Source organism: Pseudoliparis swirei, chromosome 5 (assembly GCF_029220125.1).
Source record: "Pseudoliparis swirei isolate HS2019 ecotype Mariana Trench chromosome 5, NWPU_hadal_v1, whole genome shotgun sequence".
NCBI lineage: Eukaryota > Metazoa > Chordata > Actinopteri > Perciformes > Liparidae > Pseudoliparis > Pseudoliparis swirei.
In genome coordinates this window covers 10116365-10140258 of record NC_079392.1, presented here as the reverse complement: position 1 = coordinate 10140258, position 23894 = coordinate 10116365, and the positions used below count along the sequence as shown (strand labels likewise).

General features: G+C 42.5%; 1 protein-coding gene across 1 annotated transcript in view; it reads left to right on the top strand.

The window, feature by feature from the left end:
• Window positions 1-23894, top strand: part of LOC130194177 (carboxyl-terminal PDZ ligand of neuronal nitric oxide synthase protein-like) — a 124997-nt gene that overhangs the window by 80393 nt on the left and 20710 nt on the right. Inside the window, exons 9-11 of the mRNA XM_056415070.1 lie at window positions 9053-9214; window positions 19638-19803; window positions 21901-22077. Coding sequence (XP_056271045.1) covers window positions 9053-9214; window positions 19638-19803; window positions 21901-22077 — 505 coding nt within the window. The remainder of the gene's footprint in view (window positions 1-9052; window positions 9215-19637; window positions 19804-21900; window positions 22078-23894) is intronic.

Below are 23894 nucleotides of genomic sequence, written 5' to 3'. Positions count from 1 at the left end.
GGTCAGGGGTCATCTGTTTGAAGTGACTGTTAACTTGTCTTGTTCAAAAGTTGCAGGGCTCATTTAAAAGAAATGATGTTGTGTTGTTTTGCTCTCTTAATCGGAGTCTTAAAGCTGGCCTAGGCAATATATTTGTTGCGTTATTGGGCAGAAATTAAATAGGTAACCTCGGACAGACGGTTTTCAGGGAACGGCAAAGACGGCTCTCAAGCCCAGGCAAACTCGGCCCCGGTATAAGCGGAAGATAATTGATGGATCCAAAAATAAACTGCCTACCCAAGCTTTAAGTATTGAGTATCTCTCAGTTAAATCAATCCAGTATATATTTATTTTTAAACAATCCATCTTATGGGTCCATGATTACCAAATAAATCACTTTCCAATCTTTTCATTCAAAGGGAGTGTGAGAGTAACTCAAAGAGTGATTTTGTCAGTTCACAGCAGGTCAGATGAACATTAATGTGAAATCTGTCGTCGGACAAATATAAGATGCAACATATACTGTAATAATTCGTATTGTCCCTTTAATTCGTTGCAAAATACATCGTTATTTTCAGGAAACGTCTTGCATTATTATTAAATTAGAGCATTGTTTTATTTGTTATGTTTATATATGCCTTTATGTCAGATAAGCAGCATTCTGAGACCAAAGTATCATTAAGATGCAGTAGAATAATAAGTAAAGGAATTTAAAACAGAAAAGCAGATTTTTCTCTGTTTCCAGAAAGAGTCTACGTCTCAGGTGTCCTTTGATGTGTCATATTTAGGATAATATCTGTGCAGAGGAGTGTCGGTGTGGATCTGTTCGAGTCACACAGCCTCTCTTCATAAATACGAAAGATCAGATGCAGATTTCCAACCGTCACCTGAATATTTTAGGAAGCGACTGTGCTAATAGGTGAGCAACATCAAATCATAGGAATAACAGTTTCACCCCAGTTTGTGTGACTTAGCGATGGATGTGTTGACATGCATTACGCAGCCATCAATCTCGAAAAGTTGCTGCGGTGCCAGGAAGATTATTATAATCACGAAATTAGGCACGGGAGCATTTTCAATCTGCTCCAGTGCACAAACACGGGAGGCAATGGACTTTTTGTAGAGGAGACATCTTTTGTCAAATCCATTCGCATATTTATATCTCCCAATGAGGGAGAACAATGTGGAAAAGGGTATTATGGGAAATGCTATTTTTTATAGATTTTAAAACAATATCTACAAAGTCTGGATTGATAATTCTCACATCTGATAAGGTTGTAAAGCCCTCGTCTGGAGTCTCCCTCTGTTCTCCACATTTTTTACCCACAGCTAACAATGACATCCACTTTCCCCCAGCCTTAACTCACAACCTCACACAACCTTTGCCTCACACACACACACACACACACACACACACATTGTTTTTCCTCTGCTTGTCTCCCCAGCAACCTTGCAGGACAGAGACTTATCTTTTCAATTCTCTTCACACACAAGCAGGCAATAAAAATGCCGCGCCTCAAGTTTTCATTGTCTGTAAACTATATTTTATCGGGCAGACGAGGTCCAAGTTTTTCCCTGCCGGGATCACTCCTCTCGATGGCCAAGCAGTCTGATGATTTGGTTTATTTGTGTGTGTGTGTGTGTGTCTGTCTGTCTGTGTTTGTGTGTGTGTGTGTGTGTGTGTGTGATGAAACATAAGGCTGCTAACCTACGAGGAGTCACAAGGACAGTTTAGGCATTTAAGTGTTCCCCGTCGATGTGTACACACTCAATCCACATGCATACCTGGTCATGTCATGGTGTGTTTAAAAAGTACGACCTGAAGAAGAGCTAAGTCCGTTTTAGTCATCCTGGCCATTGTTTTCCTGCATGTCAACCAGAATGTTTCATGGGGCAGATTAAAAGGGTTATCCACTGGCTTAAATAATCCGACCCACTTTTACTTCCACGTGCTACGTTGTTTCTCCCCTCACTCTCTCCCAATCGATCCCTCCATCACTCGACTTTTCTCTGCATTAGCCCGCCTTTTTTCTCTTGTGCTGACATTCAATATCATTTGCCAGGACTTCACTCAGTGCAGTTGCTCATGGAAGATCCATGCAATCATGTGCCTCTGTGTTTTCCTCTTCTGGAACTGAGAGTTATAAACATCCCGAACACAGCTGTTGAGCTCTATGGTCCCGAGCAGCTGCTAGATACCACGAACGTGTAGAGTTTAAGACCCCTGACAACAGTGACATACTAAGGCATGCAATGAGATCTAACTAATTATATCATTACAGGTGTGGATTTACACATTGAATGCAGGACTATATCATCACATGACTGTCATCAAAGACTATATGGAAGTGATGAGTGATCAAGGAGCGTACACTCTGCTCAGTTAAAGATCCATTCAGAGAATTTAATATGTAGCAAATATTGTAAAAAAAGAATCTCACATGATGGTAGGACATCTTCTCAGCAAACTATTACATGTCATATATGTGTGTGTGTATATGTATATATATGTATATATGTGTATATATATATGTATCTGTACATATACATCTATTTATATATCCACATATATATATGTATATATATGTCTATATATATATATGTTTATATATATCTGTATATATACATATATATATATATGTGGATATGTATATATGTATCTGTACATATACATCTATTTATATATCCACATATATATATATGTATATATATATATGTCTATATATATATATATATATGTTTATATATATCTGTATATATACATATATATGTATATATGTGGATATGTATATACGGCCACCAATAGCTGCAGCAATGCTCCACTGCAGACATTAACCAGAGATACATTTGTCTTATTCTGCTCAGAGGAGATCTCTCTCTGTCAGACCACAGTGGGTTTTGTTACTTTACAGCCCTGGAAATGTTTTTTTCCCAGCCTGCTGAGAAGATATCCTGCTCTCCGATGTGTTCGTATTTACAATTGTCATGAGCGGATCTGTGACCGATATGTCGAGGTTCTGTCATGTCAGTCAGGATCCACGCAGGATTGATGATGCCTGGTACCCGGTTCTGGATCGATGTTAATTAATCCTCCAAATGCCAGCTCGGATCGCCCCCGCACATCAGTTTAACTGATCACGGTCCAGTTCAACAGGGCCCAGAGCTCTGTCCTCCATCATGGCAGCCAGCCAATTGGATTCACCTGGCGTTCCTGCTCAGTCATTTATTAAAAACCTCGATTAAAAAATCAACAGGACCACCCCGTGTCTGGAGGACAAGCACCACGGGCCACGGCTCCTATGAAAATGAATGAGGTAACCATCAGCTGAGCAAACAAGACTGCCCTTTCCAATATACGAGTGCGGTGAGACGGTAACAAAGGCGGCTAAGCCCGCATGAGGCCACAGAAATCCTCTCAACGTGTCGTGCAGGTGTTCGTTAACCAAGCTGTGTGAGTCCAGCTGCTCGGCTGTGTGTTTTAAATCCATAGGAATGGAAAGCTAACACTCATGAGGTGGAAACCAGGTTCCTCTGTTTTGGCCCCTTGAAGCCAGCAGAAACGAGGAGCGGTGAACCCAACACTGATATTATCCCCTTTGAGTCACAGCAGAGCAACATCACTGCAGCGCTCACACAGAGTTGTGTGTCTGTGCAGCAGTTGCATCAAAGTCAAAACTCTGAGACTGGTTTCCAAACTTTCCAGCATCTCCAGAGAGAAGTGTGTGGTTCTTACGCTGCTCAATGCGTCTCCATACGGAGCGCTAACTTTTAGAAAATTCGTCAATTCGACATTTTCCCTCCCGACACCAACACATGGGCTAAAGGACCGATCTGACACCGATGTCTGCTTAATAAGCTGGATTCCATCGTGGAATATGCCTACTATGAACTATTCATACACTCTGTCATATTCATTGAATGTATTTTAACTCTAAATCTGTCCTTCTGGTCACATGACATCTATTGCACCTGTCCATCCTGGAGAGGGATCCTCCTCTGTTGCTCTCCTGAAGGTTTCTTCCCTTTTTTCCCCCTGAAGAGTTATTTGGGAGTTTTTCCTGATCTGATGCGAGGTTTTGGGGCAGGGATGTCTATGTGAACAGATTGTAAAGCACTCCGAGACAAATTTGTAATTTGTGAAATTGGGCTATACAAATAAACTGAATTGAATTGAATTGATGCCTCACTGCGTGGAAGTAACTGGGGTCATTGTGGTATGTGTGAAACAACACTTTGTAAAACTAAATGTTAAAATGCATTCATAGATATAAGTATACAGAATTGTTATTTATTGAAATATTGGTAGCGGTGTATCTACGTTGTCTGTCTGCCTTTGAGTGTGAGGCAGGATCAAACAGTGGGGCTTTTGGGGGCTTTTTGGGGCTTTTTGCGCTTACCTTCTGCAGCAGAAAATAACATTTAAAGAAAAACAGAAGAGTGCGCTGAAAGATGCTGAAATGCTTTGTAGAATCGAGGAAAACATCAGTTTTGTTATATTTCTCTGTGGATTCAAAGTTTCCTCTGAAATACAAGTGCTCATCTGATTCACCGTGAATATTAAAAGATTGATTGGAGCTTCTTTAAGTCAGGTGGTTTCATTCCAATGCACGTAAATATCCTCACTGGGTTAGAACATTCCTGCGTTGACTCTGTGACTTTTCCCCACGTTCATGACGAGCTGTGTCGAGGTTGAATGTGAAAACATCCACAAGAATCCTCCTCTGCCCTCCGATCGTACGCTCTCGTATCACATGCAGAGCCAGGCCGTTTTCTTGAGAGCCCTTGATAACGTTGTAAATCTGTAGCTGAGGCTGTCGGCTGTGAAAGAAGCCAGACCCCCTTTTAACCTTTAGTGGGTGTTTGTGTGGGAGGGGACAGGACAGTCTGTTTGACAGATAGAAAGCAGCGAGTATAATCACAGCTGGAGTACGAGAAATAGAGACTTCCTTCATCCCATGTCATCCGTCTTCTGTCCCACTTTCACCTCTCTCTTCTAAACCCTCTTTTCCCTTTTCTTTCTCGGCTCTCTCTGTCCCTCATTGAGTGTAACAAGAGGCTAGAAGATAAAGGAAGACTCCGGCTGCCTACTAAGAGCCTGCTTTAGCAAGTGCCTATGTGGGAATTAGATGGTAATGAGTTTCCCTCTGGCAGGCCAGACTCACTCGAGTAGTGATCACGGGTACTTTTAGAGCTGGGCTGTTTTTCTCCAACTCTCTCCACTCGGTTTGAATATTCCGCGCTGCTGTCTTCTGTGATTGCCTTTGACTGCAGTAAACGAGTTTAGAGGCTAAAACAGTGTGTCAATATTCAAGCCTTCGCTCTACAAACTGCTTTCTGTGTCTGGAAAGTGTGTTTGAGTGAGAGTGTGTGCATGTTTGCACTCGGGTACTCCCGCACTCGTACATCAGCGCCCGTGATTGATTCAATGCTCGCCTCTCAAAAGGAGTATCGGTCACTGTCATCCATCGTCTAACTTCAGTCACCCAGCCATCTGCCCCATAATATATCTTCAGCTCAACCAACTTTCAGGAATGATTGCTGACGGGTTTGTCTGCTTATTTTTCATCTTTATTTCCTTATATTCAGACACAAAAAGATGACAAATGTGTTTATTTTTCCATAATATTCTTCCGCAGAACGCCGCGAACACCCTTTATTGTTCTGCCCGTTCAGGAAAACCCAGAAGGCATTTCTTTCTCGCTCAGTCATCTGTTTTTTCAAGGAAGCACAAGATTAAGTGGCAAATTATTTTTAATTTGCCACTTAATCTGAATCACTTAATTTTCATAGTTGTTTGGACTCTTATTTTTTGTTTTATTTGTACTGACAGTGATCGGCTGAAAGGAACAGGTGACATGTTTCAGTAAAAAAAAAAAGAGTTACGGTAGAGACTCATAAAGTACCCCCATATTTTAGCTGTTTTAACAAGTCGGATCAATGATAAGCACTTTTGACTTCCGACATGGTTTGACAACAACACGTCGTACAAACAGCCTTTCGTGACCCCTCACATTTTGTTTTAATATTGAATGCCCAACAAATGGACGTTGCTGCTTTGGTGGGGGCAATATGTTGTGGATGAATCCTCAAATGTATTTTACAGGCATGAGAATCCCTCACCTTTCGGCGAAATTCGCCGTTTTGAAACCAAAATAGGTGACTTACGTGAATCGTGTAGATCCGAAGAGTTTTTGTTTTGGGGTAGGGGGAGAAAGTGTGAAGTGGTGCTAATAAAACATCTTTGATGGCCAATCAGCGTCAAGATGTCTTCAGCGTTTGGTGGTTTAGGTTAGCTTGAATGTTAGACGCTACTTCTGCTGCTGTCGCTGCGGTGGGCGATGCTGACAGCGATGTGATTTAGCATATTTTAGTCTCAATACTTAATTAAAGAGCGATCAGAGCGCTGTTCCGTGTCAAGCTGTTTGCCTCGCGCCACAGCGAGGCGTTAAGTGGCGGAATTTTCGGCTTTAAAAATAAAAATAAAAAAAGATGCCAGAAGTGAAATGTTTAAGTTCAGTCTGTAAAGTTGTGTAACTATACAGCTGCTCTTCCTGATGAACTCTATCCTCTGGTCAGAGACTAACGGCCTCATAGTGTATCATCAATGCTATGATGCCTCCATGTAGTTTCATTAATATCTTGCTGTATTAATACTAATATTACTGCTATTTGTTGTGTTGAAAAAGTTGGTAAAAAGTGAACCATACAGATATTTTATTTATGGGTTAGGGTTAAAGTATCGTATTTATGGTATACTGTTTTTATGGTATTGTATCATGATATTTATGGCAGGTATGGTATAGAAGATCGTGACAACCAGGTAGAGGCAGAACAGACTCGAGGAACAGACTCAAGGCTCAGCAGAGCTCAAGACTTGAAGACTTGTTCACGCCAAAAACAACAAAAAGGAAGTTGGTTCATGAATGACCATATTATACACAATATTACTATTATTATAGTATTATAGGGCCCGATCACTGACTTGGTGTCAGAATGGAGGACCTATAGATTATCATACAACGTCCAATATCGATGTACGTGGAAGTCACCACCAGCACCCTATCCTCCTCACCTTTTTCACCCCTGACCCGTTTTCATGCCTGATTTTAGAACGGTATTCCTTTTCCATCTGCGTTGTATCTTCTTCTGCTGCTGACAGTCTGTTTCGATCTGTCCTCTTCTTCATTCTCTCTATAATTGAGAATAGTTTGTGTGCGCACAGCGCTTGAAAGCCAAACATGTCGTCATTCTTCCTCTCCGTTAGTTTGACGGCCGAGTCGTCTTCCACTCACCCGGCCTTCCCCCCGTTTGCCCGGCGACACACTCTGTTTCAGAGCTAGAGCAGCCATCTTGTTCAACATCCTTTACTTAGCAGGCAGTGTCACTTCAGGTGTCTGCGAGTAGCTTCGACTTGGGGGGGGCGGGGGGGGGAGTGAATAATTTGTCGGTTTTAAAGCAGCACTTAATTTTATCTGACAAGTTCAACAAATTATTCCCATCACAAACACAGAGACACACACACACACACCGCCTTCTGCCTCGCTATTAATTATGTGACGGCGTCCTGTCAACTTGGATCATTCCCCCTCATTAACCTAAAAGACGCCGCTCAGACGGGCCATCCTCTGATGCTCTGTGCATGAGTCGGCGTCTTCGTGTCCCCAGAAGGTTTCGACAGATGGTGTGTCTTGGCATCGATTCCTCACGACGGGTTCGGGTTTAATTGAATCGGGTGTCGATTGGTCTGCTGACCGTCGTTTGGTGTCGCGGCTCCGGTGACCGTGAAGCGCCGCGCGTGCGTCAGAACATCAGTGACGTGACGAAGCTTTGATTCCGTCAGCAACCTGATTGTTCAACCTTGCCAGGTCCAGAATGCTCGACTTCCTGCCGTTGCTGTGGATCTGAGGAAGTAAGAGGTGCAGCTTCAGTTGTCAAGCCAATCACAGCCACAGCAAGCTGTGCACAATTCCTGTGCTTCACAACGCCGTGTATTTTTTGGAATCATGTTTTTCTTCTTCTTCTTTTTCTGGCTCGTCGAGTGTATCATTGGCATTTCTTCCGCTATTCAATAGCAAAATACCACTTTACAAAAGGCCAGGTGTAAATGCTTCGGATACACATCAGTTTGAATTCCCGTTGCCCATAGCGCCTCGCAAGATGATTCTAGACTCACTTCCTGAATCCAAGTGCGGTAGTATTTCATCTGTCGCAATCTACGAAGTATGAATATCAATCGCATGCTCAATGGCATTGGGTCATAACCTTTTTTCTTTTTTTTTTAAACGTCTTTCTTTAAGAGCTCTAATTGCTTTTCTATATTCACTGAACGATCATAATTATCGTATTGTTCACTTTTGAGCAACGGGGGGGCTTCTTCCCCACTTCCAGTTGTTCCTTGCATTTCATCGCGGCCCTCCAATACCAAAAAAAGGTGCAAGCTGCTTTATTTTATCTGCAGTCTGATTAAAGCACCATATCTGCATAAAGAAACAAACATGTTTTGGACTAGTTGAATGATGTAGGGAGTCCAATGTGTGACGGGTTACTAGAGCTTGATTGATATATTCGATTAGATTAGATTTGACTTTCTTCATGCCCAGGGGGATAACGCTAGACGGAGTCCCAGAGCTCATTATTGTTGTGAAACGTTTCTCTGCTACTGATCTGCATTCTCAGCTCTGCTGACGCCACACTGGTGCGACTAATCAGCCGTTCTACATTTTAAATTCAGATTCTTGTTTTGATGATTACTTGTTTTCTAAGGCATTATATTGATGCATGTCCGAATTATTTATTCATATGTATTAATTTATTTATTAGTCTATTTGTCATCCTCAATCTTGAAAGGTTTATGGAATTCAATACTTAAGATCAGAAAAGTTTCTCAAATATAATAATACGAATAATGATAATACATTTTATTTGTTCTGCAACAATATTTCAGCATACGTTTCTGCTTTTTTCAGGGTACCTGTTAACTCATTTTGTTTAGTTGCCCTCAGACACTAAATATGGACTTCACTTCTCTCTCTCTCTTCTTCCTCTCTCTCTCTCTCTTTCTGCCTGGTTTCAGGCTTCAGAGGAGGCCTCTCTGCTGATGTCCATCCCCAGGATGCTGCTCCCTCCATCAGCCACGCTGCCACCAGGCGCCCCCCTGTCGGCCCACCACCAGATCCAGCTGCTCCAGCAGCAGCTGCAGCAGCAACAGCAGCAGACACAAGTGGCGGTGGCACAGGTACGTCTCTCTCACACACGCAACTACTTCTTTGACCCTTTTCTAGGACTCCAAATGTTGTGTGCTCGGCGCTTCGTCACACTTCCCAAAACTTGTTCTTTTCTATTTAAGTGTAGAGTAGCAGCATCCAAATCGTAATACAATATGAGGACAAATAGTATATTTAATGTAGATTAACAAATGAATCTCTACAATGACAGACTAACACCAGCCACATGCAAAGATCACTGACGGTAACAAACTCTGACTTGACTCTATACGTTGCACTAGTCTTCAGCTTTTGGCCCAGAATGCAAAACAAAATCTTCGCTTGGATTAAAATAATCGTATTAATGCCAGATCTACCGGTTGCTTTACTGAGAATGTGCACTGAGGTGTAATTTACTTATGAAGCTTGGAAGGATGTAATAGAAGAGTTTAATTGTTCCAGCAACAGTGACATTGTACATATACGCAATGCTCTCTCTTGTGCTTGATTATTCCATTATATTTAATCCAGCAACAACACACTTAAATACAGGCATTTTAAGCTCTGCCTTCTTCTGGGGTATTGTTGTTGTTGTGGTTTATTTTTCAGTACAGAACATTTCATTTCAAGCCCATGTTTTCAAATGGTTGGTAAGAAATAAAAGGCCCTTAATTAGTAATATATTATAAAAAATACACCCATATTTATTGGCCCACCTGACTTTTTCAATGTGGCAAATTGATTAGCAGTTAAAGTGAACAAAGTACGCTCAAGCATATATTTGCAGAGACTGTGCCCGCCATTTTTACGGTTAGGGTTCATTTTTATCTGAAACTTATAATTTTTTTAATATAACAAGTTATACAAGGGACACGGTTGGCAGGATTAATACAATGTTGTATTATTCTTCTGCAATTACTGTCAGCAGACTGATCCAATGTAACTTGATGACCTTCTGTTACCTTTGATAACCGCCATACAAAATCGGAAAATATAGACAAGAGAAAATAGCAAAAGGCTGAACTTTCGCCATTATTTTGTACGAAAAGACATGAATGCCTTTTGATTATACCTCGATGAAGCCAGAGGGCACCTCCCTCTCTCAGAGCCTCTGGCGTAGACTTTTAATGATTCAAAACTGCCTGGCATGAGAAAGGAAGTATTTTTACCCAATGTGGAATATTTTCAAATGAGTGTGAGCCACCCAACACGTGACCCTGGCTCTTCTGCCGTTCAGCAAGGTTTCCCAAGTGGCCCTGGTGTAACTGTAACCACTCAGCCTCCACTTGCTCCATTTCAGGCTTGTGGGACTTCGTCTGTGTGCTGCTGTTGCCATTGTCTGTCATCTAGTTTGCACTATGTACAGTAATGGTTGCTAAATAAGAAGTAAATAAGATAATTGACAGATAAATCTGTGGTTCCCAATCCGGGGGTCAAAAGATGACTGTGAAAGGGAGGAAGATAGATAATGTCATACGGATCTTTGTGAAATGTCAGCTAGTTCTACGTCCTCTGTCCTCTGTCCTCTGACATGTATTCAAATGAAAAGTTTAGAGTCGAGAGTTAAACCAGGAGATAACAGTGCTCTGGTCCCTGACTTTAAAAGTGAGGCGTTAGCACATTTTTCTTTTATGTACTGCTGTAAATTAAATACATGTGGCTGTTAATGCGTAGTTTGGACTAAACACAATATTTGAGGTCATCACCTGGGCCTCTGGGTAAATTCTGGTTGGCCTTTTAAACGTAACAAAACAAGAACAAAAAATAATTATGAAGTTGTTGTTAACCCTCCTGTTACCTGAGGGTCAATTTGACCCCAGGCTGTTTTTCACTGTGTCAAACATAAAATAAATATCAATTTTTTTATATATTTAAAGGGCTATTTAGGTAGTCAACAAACAAACATAAAGTATCTCACACTTAAACTTGGAAAACAATATTAATTCTAATAATTTTCTGGAGGTTTTAATTGCTGGGATCAAATTTGACCCCAAGGGTAAAATATGTCAGTAAATTTAAAGGTAACAGGAGGGTTAAACATTGAATGGGGTCAAATTGACCCTAAGGTAACAGGAGGGTTAAATAAGTTTTAGAACTAAATATTTCTTTTTACAGTCAATTAAAATTGAAACAAACCAGAATGAATTAGAAACACTTTGTTTCATGAGTGCCGTTGACGGCAGCTGACAGTTTATGTTGCATCCTGCCTTTAACATCCAGAGTCACATGAACACTCGTACATTCTGGGGTCGAAAGGTGGTCATTGGCAACTATTTTGAGAAATTGCCAACAAACGATTAAAAGCAGAGACGATGGACACACTGATGACGCTGTCTTTTAGGGTACTTTAATGCTGAAGGACCACTGGGTATTCTGTGTGAACGAGCACACATGTCCATACAATTCTAATTTAAAAGGGAAACAATGGACGAACAAGCAACCTGTGACTTGCTAGATTAATTTTACACTCAGGTGAATTTTAAAAAGGGGTCATCTTATATTAAAGACCAGCTGTTCATGAGCAGCGAGAAGGAAACGGTCTCCGTTTTCCATATTTCTCTTTTCCCTTCACTCCCTCAGACAAACGCTTTCTCTCAGGCGAGTATAAACCTCAGACACAGAGGAAGAGAAGGATTACGCGGCTGTCACACTCGTCAAATGTGTGCGCGCACATCTATAGATGTGTGTGCGCGTTTGATTTGAGTAATGAAGAAAAGAAAGATTTCCCCTGTGCCTCAGTTTCACACCAGACTATAAAATGTTTTTTCGCCATTTGCGTCCTTTCCATCTTTCTCTCTTCTTTCTACCGTTCAGCGACTCCTGCATCTGCATTCGTGTTCCTCGTCGTACTCCTTGTTATTCTCTCAATGCGACGATGCGTTGCTTTTATCGGTTTTATATTCAATTTGTGTATCGAACATATTGTTGTTGTTTCATGTAACCGAAGTCTAGCATTTGGGATCTCATTGCAGAGCGCCCTGTTTGGAGACTCAATTAATAATAGATTAGGAATGCGTAAGATCAGATAAATCGATCATGATGATGATGATGGTAATCTTCAATCGCAGCCCGACTTCCTTCAGCCTTCTTTGATTTCGGGGGGGGGGTGGGGGAAGTGGAGACGTTTAATGGAGTCAGGAAAGTGATCTGTATTAAGTAGGGCTGTGAAACGATTACAAAATTTAATCGGATTAATCACAGGTTTTTGTGGATTAATCACATATTACCGATATTCTCGGTATATTTTGTGAGAACATAGAGATTTATGACAAAAGACGGATATATACATTTATACATTCTTCTATACAATGGTGCTGCAACTCAGCAGTTATTTAGCAGTTTTCTTCCATATGGAACATTAATACATCTTCATCCTAAACAGAATGTTTAACCCTCCTGTTACCTTTCGGGTCAATTTGACCCCATTCAATGTTTAATGTCGGTGTTCTTTGGGGTCAATTTGACCCCAGGCTGTTTTTCACTGTGTCAAACATATCAGAAATATCAACTTTTTATTTATTTAAAGGGCTATTTAGGTAGTCAACAAACAAACATAAAGTACCTCACACTTAAACTTGGGAAGCAATATTAATTCTCATAATTTTCTGGAGGTTTTAATTGCTGGGGTCAAATTGACCCGAGGGTAAAATATGTTAGTAAATGTAAAGGTAACAGGAGGGTTAAACAGAGCATTTTTCTTGTTTGTCAACCATTAACTCCACCATGACACAATCTAAAGGCCTCTAGTCTTCCTCTAGCAGCTGCTGAGGCAAACTGACTGTGTGGGTTTTCTTCATGAACTGGGCCGTGATGAAAGGGACGGCGGGACACCGCTGCAAAGCTGAAACCTCACCGCCCGGACAGGTGGACAGATTGACAAGTGACTTTTGTTTCGGAGCTCTGTGGCGCGAGACGGAGATCGATAAGTGTTAACGCAACGAAGAGACAGAAATGACATGCTGCTGTGGAGATACGATCAACAACAGACGTTTAGTTTAATAAAAGAACAAAGACGTGCTATAGAGAACATGTCAGGGGGCGGGCCAATCTCTTTAATGTCATGCGATCTACCAACCACGCCGCGATCGACTGGCAGGTCGTGATCGGCGTGTTGAGACCCTGATCTACAGGAAGTAAAAGTCGTAACAAGGTTTCCGGAGGTGAACCTGCGGAAGGATCATTACCGATGAACAGACCGTCTGCATGAGAGCGGACAGAGTTCAGATTGAAGTGGTGTGTTGGAAGCTCATTTTGCAAGTGACTTTTTTCGTCCGACGACCAACAACAGACGGATTGGAAGCTCATTCTGCGCATGCGTTAAATGCGTTAAAAAAAACAACTAGTTAAACCTGTAATTGAATTAACTGAGTTAACGCGTTATTTTTCACAGCACTAGTATTACGATGAAGTTCGCTCTGCAGATGCTGCTCCGTCAATGCTTAATGGAATTTGACCCCTCTCTCCCACCCCTGTGTCTCTTTTCAGCGTTCTTATTAATTGTTCCTTCCTACCCTCCTTCCTCACTGCATTTCCTCCCTTTCATTCCTTACTTCATTCTCCTGTTTTAGTTTATTCCATCCTTCCCCCCCACCCCATCTCCTTTGCGTCAGTTATTTTGATCCTGTTATGTTCTCTTCATCACGCTCTTCCTTTTTACTCCCACCACCTACACCTTCGTTCACTCTTTTTTTCTTCTTTTCCATTTATCGGTATCTCCTTAACTTTTTATCCTTCCACATCCACATTTCTTCTCTCAAAAGCATCGACCTTCCATCCTCCTACACCGTCTCTCAGACCTTTCTGGTTTCTCTCTCTCTCGCTATCTTACCCACAGAAGTGCGAGTCGATTTCGTGTGGCTTCCTTATCACGGCACCGGTGAACCGCTCGTTGCGTTCTTTTCCCACTTCCAAACATGAGATCGGAAATAAAGAGCGCCGAGCGTTGGAAGGGTTTCAAACGCTTCCAAATCAAAGGGCACCCGGCGTGGGCACTGAGCGCGATGATGGTAATCCTGTGTGAAGAGTACATCCTCGCCAACCAATAACGTGCAGTCACAACAGCCCTAATCCCTTTATGCTATCAGTGGAAGAGAAACTGTTTTTTCAATCGTGGATGAAAGGGAAACAACCGTAACATCCAGTTAATATATTAGGGGTTGAATATCAAAGTCTCTGTTTTTCTTGTTTCATCTCTGTGTGAACACACAGGAAGAGCCGGAATCCACTGGATGTTGACGGCATCACAAGGAGCCAATTGCAAGAACTGCATGGAAATATCTGCTCTATGTTACTGCGCGTTAAAAATCGGATAAAGAGAGATGGTTTTTTTCCATTTTAGAAAGAGAGAATATCAAACCGTCGTGAGAGGAGTTGGGGAGACGAAAGTTGTCCTCGGGCGCCGTTCTGAACAAAGGAGGAGAGGCGCTGCTCCCTAATTATAAGCTTAAAGGAAGTTACTTCGGTTGCTTGAAGCTCGTTCAATTTCACGATGCTCAGATGAGATGGCAGAAAACATCGGGTAGCAGCAGGTTCTCTCCCAAGGGACAACACAGGGACATGCGAGGGGAAAAGCTTCTTAAGTAGCTCTTTGACAGGGTTCTAGGAAGTTTTAGATCGACTCTCTGTATGTTTTTAAAAGGGATATCGACATGTCTGTCATCCAGGTTTAGTGTGTTCCTTCTTCCTTGTTTGTGCCTTTACATCTGTGGCAGCACTGACGGCAAACCTCCATCGGAAGAGGAAGTAGGAAACGTGGAAATAGGAGTTACAGCAGCATCACAGGGCTCCATTTCCACTCACAGAATGAACTTAGCGATGCAAGAGAAATAACAATAGTTTTGGTATACAAAGATATTGTGATGCAGATGGTGGTCGTGAGGTGTATATCATTTATTACAGAGTCGCCTTGATTCTCATTATTCTGTGCACTGTGTCAATATATATGTTTTAGGATATGGTATTTTCTTATGGTCTGAATATTTCACATTCACTGACATTTAGTGTTGGCACTCGCCTTTAACTTTAACATTGTTTGTGGTCCCCAAAATATTCTAGTATATGGAGAGGAATAACGATTTCTTTATTAATATAGAGCTTTTTCAAAAGAAGTGTTAAAAAGCCCAACAAAGAGCAACAATTAGGACTCATTTTATGTTTACTCAAAAAGACAATGGTACATTAAACAAAGATAAATGTCACTTCAAACAGTATGAATATAATAATGATCCTATTTAGTTTTTACCACCAGGACGGTCCTTCCCTAACCTTTAACAGGTATTTTTTTTATTGTAAATCTTAACAAAGTGGTTGGAGAAGATCAGAAAAAAACATCTATATGTAATTCTAGAGGCTGTGTATTTTGTCATTTGATTTATTGATCAAAATGTTGACAATCCTTATAAGTATGTGAATTGATTTATGAAAGAATTAAAGGATCAGGTGGAGCCATAAAAAGACAATGACATGGAGACACACATGGCCAGATGAGTAGACGCACAAGTGGCCCAAAGGAAACTGAGAGATACAGCTCATAATTTACGGCTCATCACGTCCCATCTTCTTCGTTTTATATTCCTTTTTTAATATGTTATCTATTGGACCAGCTCTCTTGTTTCCAAGAACTGCATCTTCTCATCTGCATCACACAAAGCAAATGTGACCTTGTGTGACCGCATCCCATAGAGCCACGGTCCGACTTTTAGAAATAAACGGGGGTTTTTCTAGCAATTTTTTTCTGTTGTTGTTGTGTTTTTCTTGCTTATCTTGCTTCTTTCACTACTGCTTATGCATGATATATCCGTCATGACGGATGCAGGAGGTGGCTGGTGCTCCATTAGAGGTGTCGGCAGGCCAGCAACACGTCAACGTCAAGCTGCACTCTTCCTCAGCTCAAGATGGGGTCCCGTCGGCTGTAAATTGCACCAGAAAAGTCATCATCAGGGTGTCGGTCTTTACAAATGAGTTCTGCACAGGCAGCACCATCTGGAGCCACCGCTGTTTGTCGGCAAGTGCAAGGGTGATGGGAGGAGATGACCTTCTTCCTCCACACCTGCTTTGTTCTGTCTGAGGAGTGGAGGTGAGATGGAGGCCTCGGGACAGAGGCTGTGCCTTTTAGGCACCTTCTTTCGTCCAAAATGACGGCCTTACTGGCTCCTCACTGAGGAGAGGAGGAACTAATGAGGTTTCATCTTAGAAAAATGCTGAAAACAGTCTTAATGTCTAAAAGAGAACCAGGGAGGATAGAGTGATGTGAGAGAGAGAAGGCAGAAAGAGTAGAAAGAAAGAGACTGTGAATTAATAGTTTGTCTGAAAACATCAAACAAAAAGATCTCTTTTTTTGTATTCCGTTCAATAAATACTACTCATAGTGATGTTGATTGCACGGTTTCTGAGAGTGCTAAATCAATTCAGGGAACGGTCAGTTAGTCTGTTAAGAATAAATAGAAACAATTTGAACTGATGAAAAGCGTTCAAATTATAATATAATCGAGTGGTTCATCAGAATTCTAAGTAATTACGAGGATGAAAAAATAATGAAATACATATCTAAGAACAAAGCAAAAAGTCAATTTGAAGACATGATTAAAAATGTTTTCTATATATAAGTACGTGTGTGTGTGTGTTAATGTTTGTAGAAATAGGGTTATGCTTCATAATCAGGTCCTGAAAGCAGAAGCACTCAACAGGCTCAGCCATATATGGGAGATATTGATAGAAATATGTAATTAACAATACCACATTGTGCTACAGGACGAGATGCAGTACTAATAGGAAGCAACACAGCCTATTACTTACAATCAAGTAAACATCTGGATCAACCTCATCTCTGCATTTTTATAGATTTTCAGGCCGCTCATGAACTACTGAAAGACTTTGTGCAGCATGTTCTGCAGTTTAAAATGCCAATTACAGTTGGTTTTGCAGTTATTTTTTCTCCCTTTGATATGCGCCCCCCCACTGACGTCAACAACCAAGACATCCTTGTTACCCCGGATACCACATCAAGCTGGGATGAGGAAGCAAGCAGCCAGTACGAGTTTCAACGACGTGTAGCGGCCACGCGAGGCCGCCGTGATTCACGGCTCCTGTGGACTCATCACACACATCTCCGAGATATTTTATGGCCACCTGTTCTGACGCACTCTGATGAAGCTTTGTGTATGTTCACAATCAAGTAGGAAAGGGTAAACTGACAAGAAGCCACGAGAGAAAGAAGAACACTTGCTCATGTCAACAGTAAGAGTCCCTGGAGGATCCTTACTTTTCAACATGCGCGTCGTGGCGGTGGATGAAAGCGTGTTTTGACGTTCTCTCCTCCAGTACCTCTTTGCCTATTTCACCTCCGTCATTTGAAGTCCCTCCGCACTACGTTCACATTCCAGGGTCGAGCTTCATCAAAGCACTGGGAGCCACGCTGTCAGAAAGTCATTAGTAATCGGGCTCCTTCAACACACTGGGCTTCTTCTTGTGATTGGAAACCTTGGAACATTTCTCCTTTCAAATTGTTGAAAGCAATTGCGTGCTCAGGTTATGAGGTGGCTGAGTCGGGCGATGTGGGGCCACTAACATTTGATTTGGAGAATACTTTGAAGTAAAAGAAGGGGGCTTGTTGTTGCCACAAAAGGGTGTGCGTGTGCATGTGTGCGCGATAAGAAATGATTCAGAATGTTAAAGAAGTCTAAGCCTTCAGTCTGAAATTTGAATATAGTCTCTGCTTTAATCTGGCAGACCACAGCAGACTGCAGCACTAAGGTTACACGAGGATCAGAGCAGCCACCGGAGCTCTGACGCCTGTAATGACAATGTAATAGACAACACCGAGATAACAAAGATCTAAAAATCTATCTATGTTCTTTTATGTACCTTGGAGACTGTCAGCGTACGTTCATTTATCTAATTATACATAGAGAATAAATATAAGAGGAAAAAAGAAGATGAATTTCATTATCAATCAGTTAGAAAGCTGATTATTCTTTTTGGATTCATTGAAAATGGTGAGAAATGACCACCACAATTTTCAACGGCCAAGGTGACATCATTTGTCCAAAAGTCACCATGTAAAGATGTAGAATGTTATAATTATATAAAACAGAAAGCAGAATATACTCACGCCCAAGAGCCTAGTGACCCTAGTGGGGTACTAGTAACTGTTTGGTCTTATTGCTTTAAAGGTGACTTGGAGGACAAAGGTAAATGTTGATTTTACTGATGCATGCTTACTAAATACATTTTACAGCTTAAATGTCTCGATGTCCCTCGTCAGCTGGTCAGTGTCTAACTTGAAACTACTTCAACTCGATGCTTCTCATGAAACGTCTGTTGATTATCAAACTTCAGTCCCGTACGCAACCAGCTGCTCTGGTTGTGAGCATTTCTTCACACATCCCCATCGGATTGTCACTGATTGATCTGTTTGCCTCTGACTGGAACAACACTTTTCGGGGTTGTTGTTTTTTTTTCTTCAAGTGCTGCTTTCATTAATTACCAAGCAGTCAAAATACGGTGTGATTGGTTATTCGCTGCCATCTGCTGAGCTGAGCCGGACAAATCCCAAAGTCGCTCATATCCTGTTGCAAGTAGTTCCCGGGTGATGGTCTTTAAAAATTAATGAGAATCATTTTGCGATAGAAATGTTGTCCATTTTCCCTCAAAGATAGTGGGGTTTTTTTCCTTTTCATAACAGTGCCAAATCTATGTGGATGTTTCTCCCATATCTGATGGATATGTTTTCGTCATCATTTTTTAATGGGTGCTAAAATCCAGCCCTTTTGGTCAGACAATGTCTCCAAAATCATCACCTCTTATCTAGAAAGCAGATTCTCCAATTATCATCCACGGCTCTTCTGAATCGTTTGGTACGTCTTTCCTTCAGCTCCGAAACGTTTTCTTACATTTTGAAAAGATTCAATTTGCTTTGGGGAAGAAAAATAAATCCCAGTTTGATAGAATTTGGCAACACCACATGAACAACCTTAAAGCTGCCAGAAGACTTCAGAAGACACAACATGTACAATTACAGTATGCAACACACCAGTAAGTGGCGCCTCAGAATAACGCCGTCTAAGTGTCCCGATGTCATCGCGCGCCTCGCCATACGGCATCTTCATGAACGCTTGTCATATGGGACTATAAATATCAGCCTAACAAAAGCTCAGTGGTCACCGAAGAAGCCTTTTCAGTGCGTCAGTTGGTGTTTTCTTTCCTCGAAGAATTGAAGCAGTCGCTCCAGATTCCTCTGACAAGCGAATTGCGTCTACAGGGTCAACACAGTCTGAGCAGTGTGTGGTGCGTCTGTGTGTTTGGGGAATTCAGATGAGAGTTAGAAGGAGTGCGGATGTTCTAAGTATTGACCCGGGCAACATGTTTGTATCCACTGCACTAAGCATTTGTTTCCATCCCCTCCCCCTCTCTCCTCTCTCTCTACCTGTGCATCTTCACTCGCCTCATCCTGTGCAGGTCCACCTGTTGAAGGACCAGCTGTCGGCGGAGGCCACGGCTCGGTTGGAGGCCCAGGCTCGAGTCCACCAGCTGCTGCTGCAGAACAAAGACCTGCTGCAGCACATCTCCCTGCTGGTGAAACAGATTCAGGAGCTGGAGCTCAAGATGTCTGGACACAACTCCAGTAAGTGGATCACGGAGAAGATGTGTGCATCAGCAGGGCCAGCAGGAGGCATCGGACACAGCCAGGTCCGATGGACCCGATGAGACGTGAACAGCCCGTCGTTCACTTAAAAATTATATTTTGGTCATTATATGCAAATGAAATGCAACAGATTGATTCCTAGTTGAATCCTATTTCGTAGAATAAGTACATATCACAGTAGATATTCTCACTGATGGTCTTGTTTGCTTATGTATGTCATAGAGAGGCATACGTATGAGTTGAAACTGTTTCATAACCAGCTGGAGTGCCTTGTCGTAACTTTGAAGTCACTCCAAATGGTCCTGAGTATCCAGAGTAACGGTACTGCAGACATAGAAAGGCGTCCGTATAGACATTCCATCATTAAAGCTTGTGAGTGAGACTGGGAAGGCTGTTCATCGTGCACCACTCATGTTTGGTTATCTGTTTTATTTCACTCCACGACCTCCGGTCTCCTCCGTCTCTATCCCAACAACTTCACACTTATTTGGGGGCCTTTCTGACTATTCCGTTAGGGATGATCTTGTCCGTACTTTCACAGTCCAGCCTGCCCTCCAGTCAATCTGTTATCTTATCAGCCAGAAAATCAGTGGGGAAGATGTTGTCTCTTTGCCAACTGGACATTTTTAAGCATGACAATATGATAAGATCTGGACGCAAATCTACAAAATATACATAAAAAAGGCAAAGATCCATCATTTTTTCAGCCCTTTCTCATGACGCATTTTGACTCGTTAAACACAGACATGCAGCTCTTAGCATCAATTATGGTTTATTGTCAGTTCACGAGGGCTGAGATGGGGCACGCTGGCTCAGCTTTGTTATCGGACCACCTGAATGGAACGGAGCTCATTAATGTTCCTGGATACACATTTATTTTTCCTGCTGCCACAATGTCAACCAAGAGAAAGGTCTACCACCCAGTGGTTAGTAGAAGTCTCCAGCAGGACACCTGGTCGGCTGTGGGTGGGAAGAAGTTCCTCTGAAAGGGATTCTACTAAAATAGAAATATAATTTGTTTTCTTCCTATTTGATGTTCTCACCGGGCCCTGCAATGACATGCCCCTGAGCTGGTCTACCCACAGGACTGCGTTTGGTTGAATCCCCACTTTCTTTGCAAAGCATCTTTTTAATAAGTTTCTCTCTCTCGCTCACTGTTGGACCTGAACGTTGCCTTTCACGCTCCCTTAAAACCGCGCCGCAGATTGTCCACAAGCCCACTTCAGATTTCCGTTGCACAAACAGAGAGGAAACGGATTATACTTAAAGGGGGGCGGGGGGGGGGGGCGGGTTCGAGAAGTTTCTCTGGATACTTTTAACCCTCCTGTTACCTTTAGGGTCAATTTGACCCCATTCAATGTTTAATGTCGGTGTTCTTTCGGGTCAATTTGACCCGAGGCTGTTTTTCACTGTGTCAAACATATAAGAAATATCAACTTTTTTATATATTTAAAGGGATATTTAGGTAGTCAACAAACAAACATAAAGTACCTCACACTTAAACTTGGAAAACAATATTAATTCTAATACTTTTCTGGAGGTTTTAATTGCTGGGGTCAAATTGACCCCGAGGGTAAAATATGTCAGTAAATATAAAGGTAACAGGAGGGTGAAACATTGAATGGGGTCAAATTGACCCTAAGGTAACAGGAGGGTTAAGGATGCGGTTACTGATTTTTGAGAACACTAAAACTGCCGTGAATCCCAACCGACGACAGCTTCCGTCCTCCACGAAGAACGGAACTACAAGCTTTACATTTGTAATGCTTATGGAGGGTTAGTATTGCTGTAATTTATCCTCCTCTCAGTATTTGAGCTGCAGGTCCGTAGTGAATTATTTTGTACGGTTCTTTTTCTCCACATTTCACGGATATCTATATCGCATACATTATTCTCCTGCCATGATCCAAAGAGGGGGACGGGGGGGTGATGTCAGATTCATTTAAATCAGGGCACAGTTTTGAATGTAGTATAAAATGTGATGTGTCCTTTAGTCCTTGTCTCTTCCTCCCTTTGCTTACTCATCACTTTTTCTGTTCCCCTCCCCCCTTGTTGTCTCTGGTCTCCTCTCTGCAGTGGGGTCTCAGGACAGCCTGTTGGAGATCACCTTCCGGTCTACAGTCCCTCAGGTGATCTGCGACGCCACGACACCCAAACCCGATATGTCCGCCCTCCACCTGCCGGCGCTGGGCTCCACTGACGGCACCGGCAACGCCTTCTTGTCTTCCAACGGGACTCTGGGAAGCCCCCTAGGTAGGGACAAGTGTCTTCTCAAACTGGAGTGTTTCCGTTTCCTCCCGGGGCCTCCGCAACTCCCCTCGCCTCCCCCGCTGCACAAGGCCGACAGGCCCGAGGGCGAGCGCCAGGAGGCGTCCGAGGGCACGGCGAACTCGCTGTCCCGCGACGTCAACTCTCTGGGCTGCCCGGACTTTGCCTCGAGGTTTCGCGAGTCAGGCATCGCCTCGGACTACGAGTCGAACACGGACGACAGCGACGACAACGAGGACGATGGGGAGGACAATGAGGAGGGGGAGGGCTTGGAGTTCTTTGGCTGGGGGAGGGACGAGGAGACGCTGAGGCTGCTGAATGTTTTCAACAGACAGGGAACTCCTGACCGCCTGGGAGATGAAATCGTGGTATAGCGCACGAACCGGCTCCCCTGAAGAATCAACAGCCTTTGACCTGTCTCTGTCCGTTCACACAAACGACCCTGTAGAACTAACCTCTGTCACACAGTTATATACAAGGCTTGCATCAACAGATTGGTGTCACATAGTTGCAATTGCATATCAGAGAAAGGAAAGACTTGAATAGATGGAGGTGGAAAAAGGCGGAAAAGGCAACTTGATCTGGGCAAATCTGGGTAGAGGATCCTGGACAAATGAGCCACTCATGCGTTGTTAGGGTTAACAGTTCTCCCCAGCAGAAAGGGAAGACAATCTCAGCAGCTTGATTTACTTTGAGAGAAGTGGGTTGGCTCCAGATTGTCAAATGCTATTCGCAACATTTATTTCATTCATCTCTTTTACTGGATGAGTTGCTATAAGAACACTCCCCTCCTCCCCTTTGTATCTGTGTTGTGTACTTCTCACACACAAAAAAGATATATTTGTATCTATAAAATTATTTATTTACTGTTGTTACTATGTTGTTGTAAGTGCCAGGGCTGTCAGCCAGTCGTGGATCAGGGCTCCAGGTTGAGTTAAACAGGTTTTAACTTGAGGATGAATGTAGGAGGCAGTAGAAACACCCGGGGTCCCTGGTTCAGCCTAAAATGAGCCCACGCTGTTCCACTCACTCAGTCGCTGCATGCCGTCAGTTATGCCTGTAAAATGCCACAGTTACTCTCAGTTTGCTGGTAATAAATACATTGTTTATTGGGGAATTACACTTGAGGAATATTAGTATCACCTTAAGTTTCCCCTCCTGGACACGCCTGTGAAACAAGTCTTAAGTGTGAATCTAATCTATATGCATACTCACTTTATTCTTTAAAATCTTGCTTCCTTCATTTGCGTTTGCCTTTTCTCTTTATTACACGCACATACCTCCAATCCGTATATAAATATCACACACGCACTCTCCCAAAGTCTCCTCCCAGCTCTCCGTCAGGGCGCTTATCTTCAAAGTCTTTCCTCCTGTGAGTTCGCCCGTCTTTTTTTTTGGAGATGTAAACATTGAATTCGAACCAGAAGTCAAGGTTAGTTCAGGGGCAAGCCTTCACTTTGTCGTAATTGGGAGCGTGGCTGGCAGGAACCAGACAACAGGGTCCGGGGCCCGGAGGGACTGATGAGCTCTTATCCGTGCTGGAGAGAAAAGGGACTCTTCTGATGAACACGTCAGCCAAATCCAGCTAGGAATTACTCTCTCTATGTTTGGAGAGGGGAAAGTCCTTTCTTGAGCTCATATTAATAATAATTATTCAAAGACTATTTTTAGACAAGAATCTGTATCTGTATGTGCAAACTTTGTTTTCTCTGTCAACTCACCGAAGTGTTGAACGTCCCCCGTCCTTGACTTCTGCAGGCTGCCCTCTTTTAGTCTCCTCCCAGTCTGTTGACTTGGTAGTC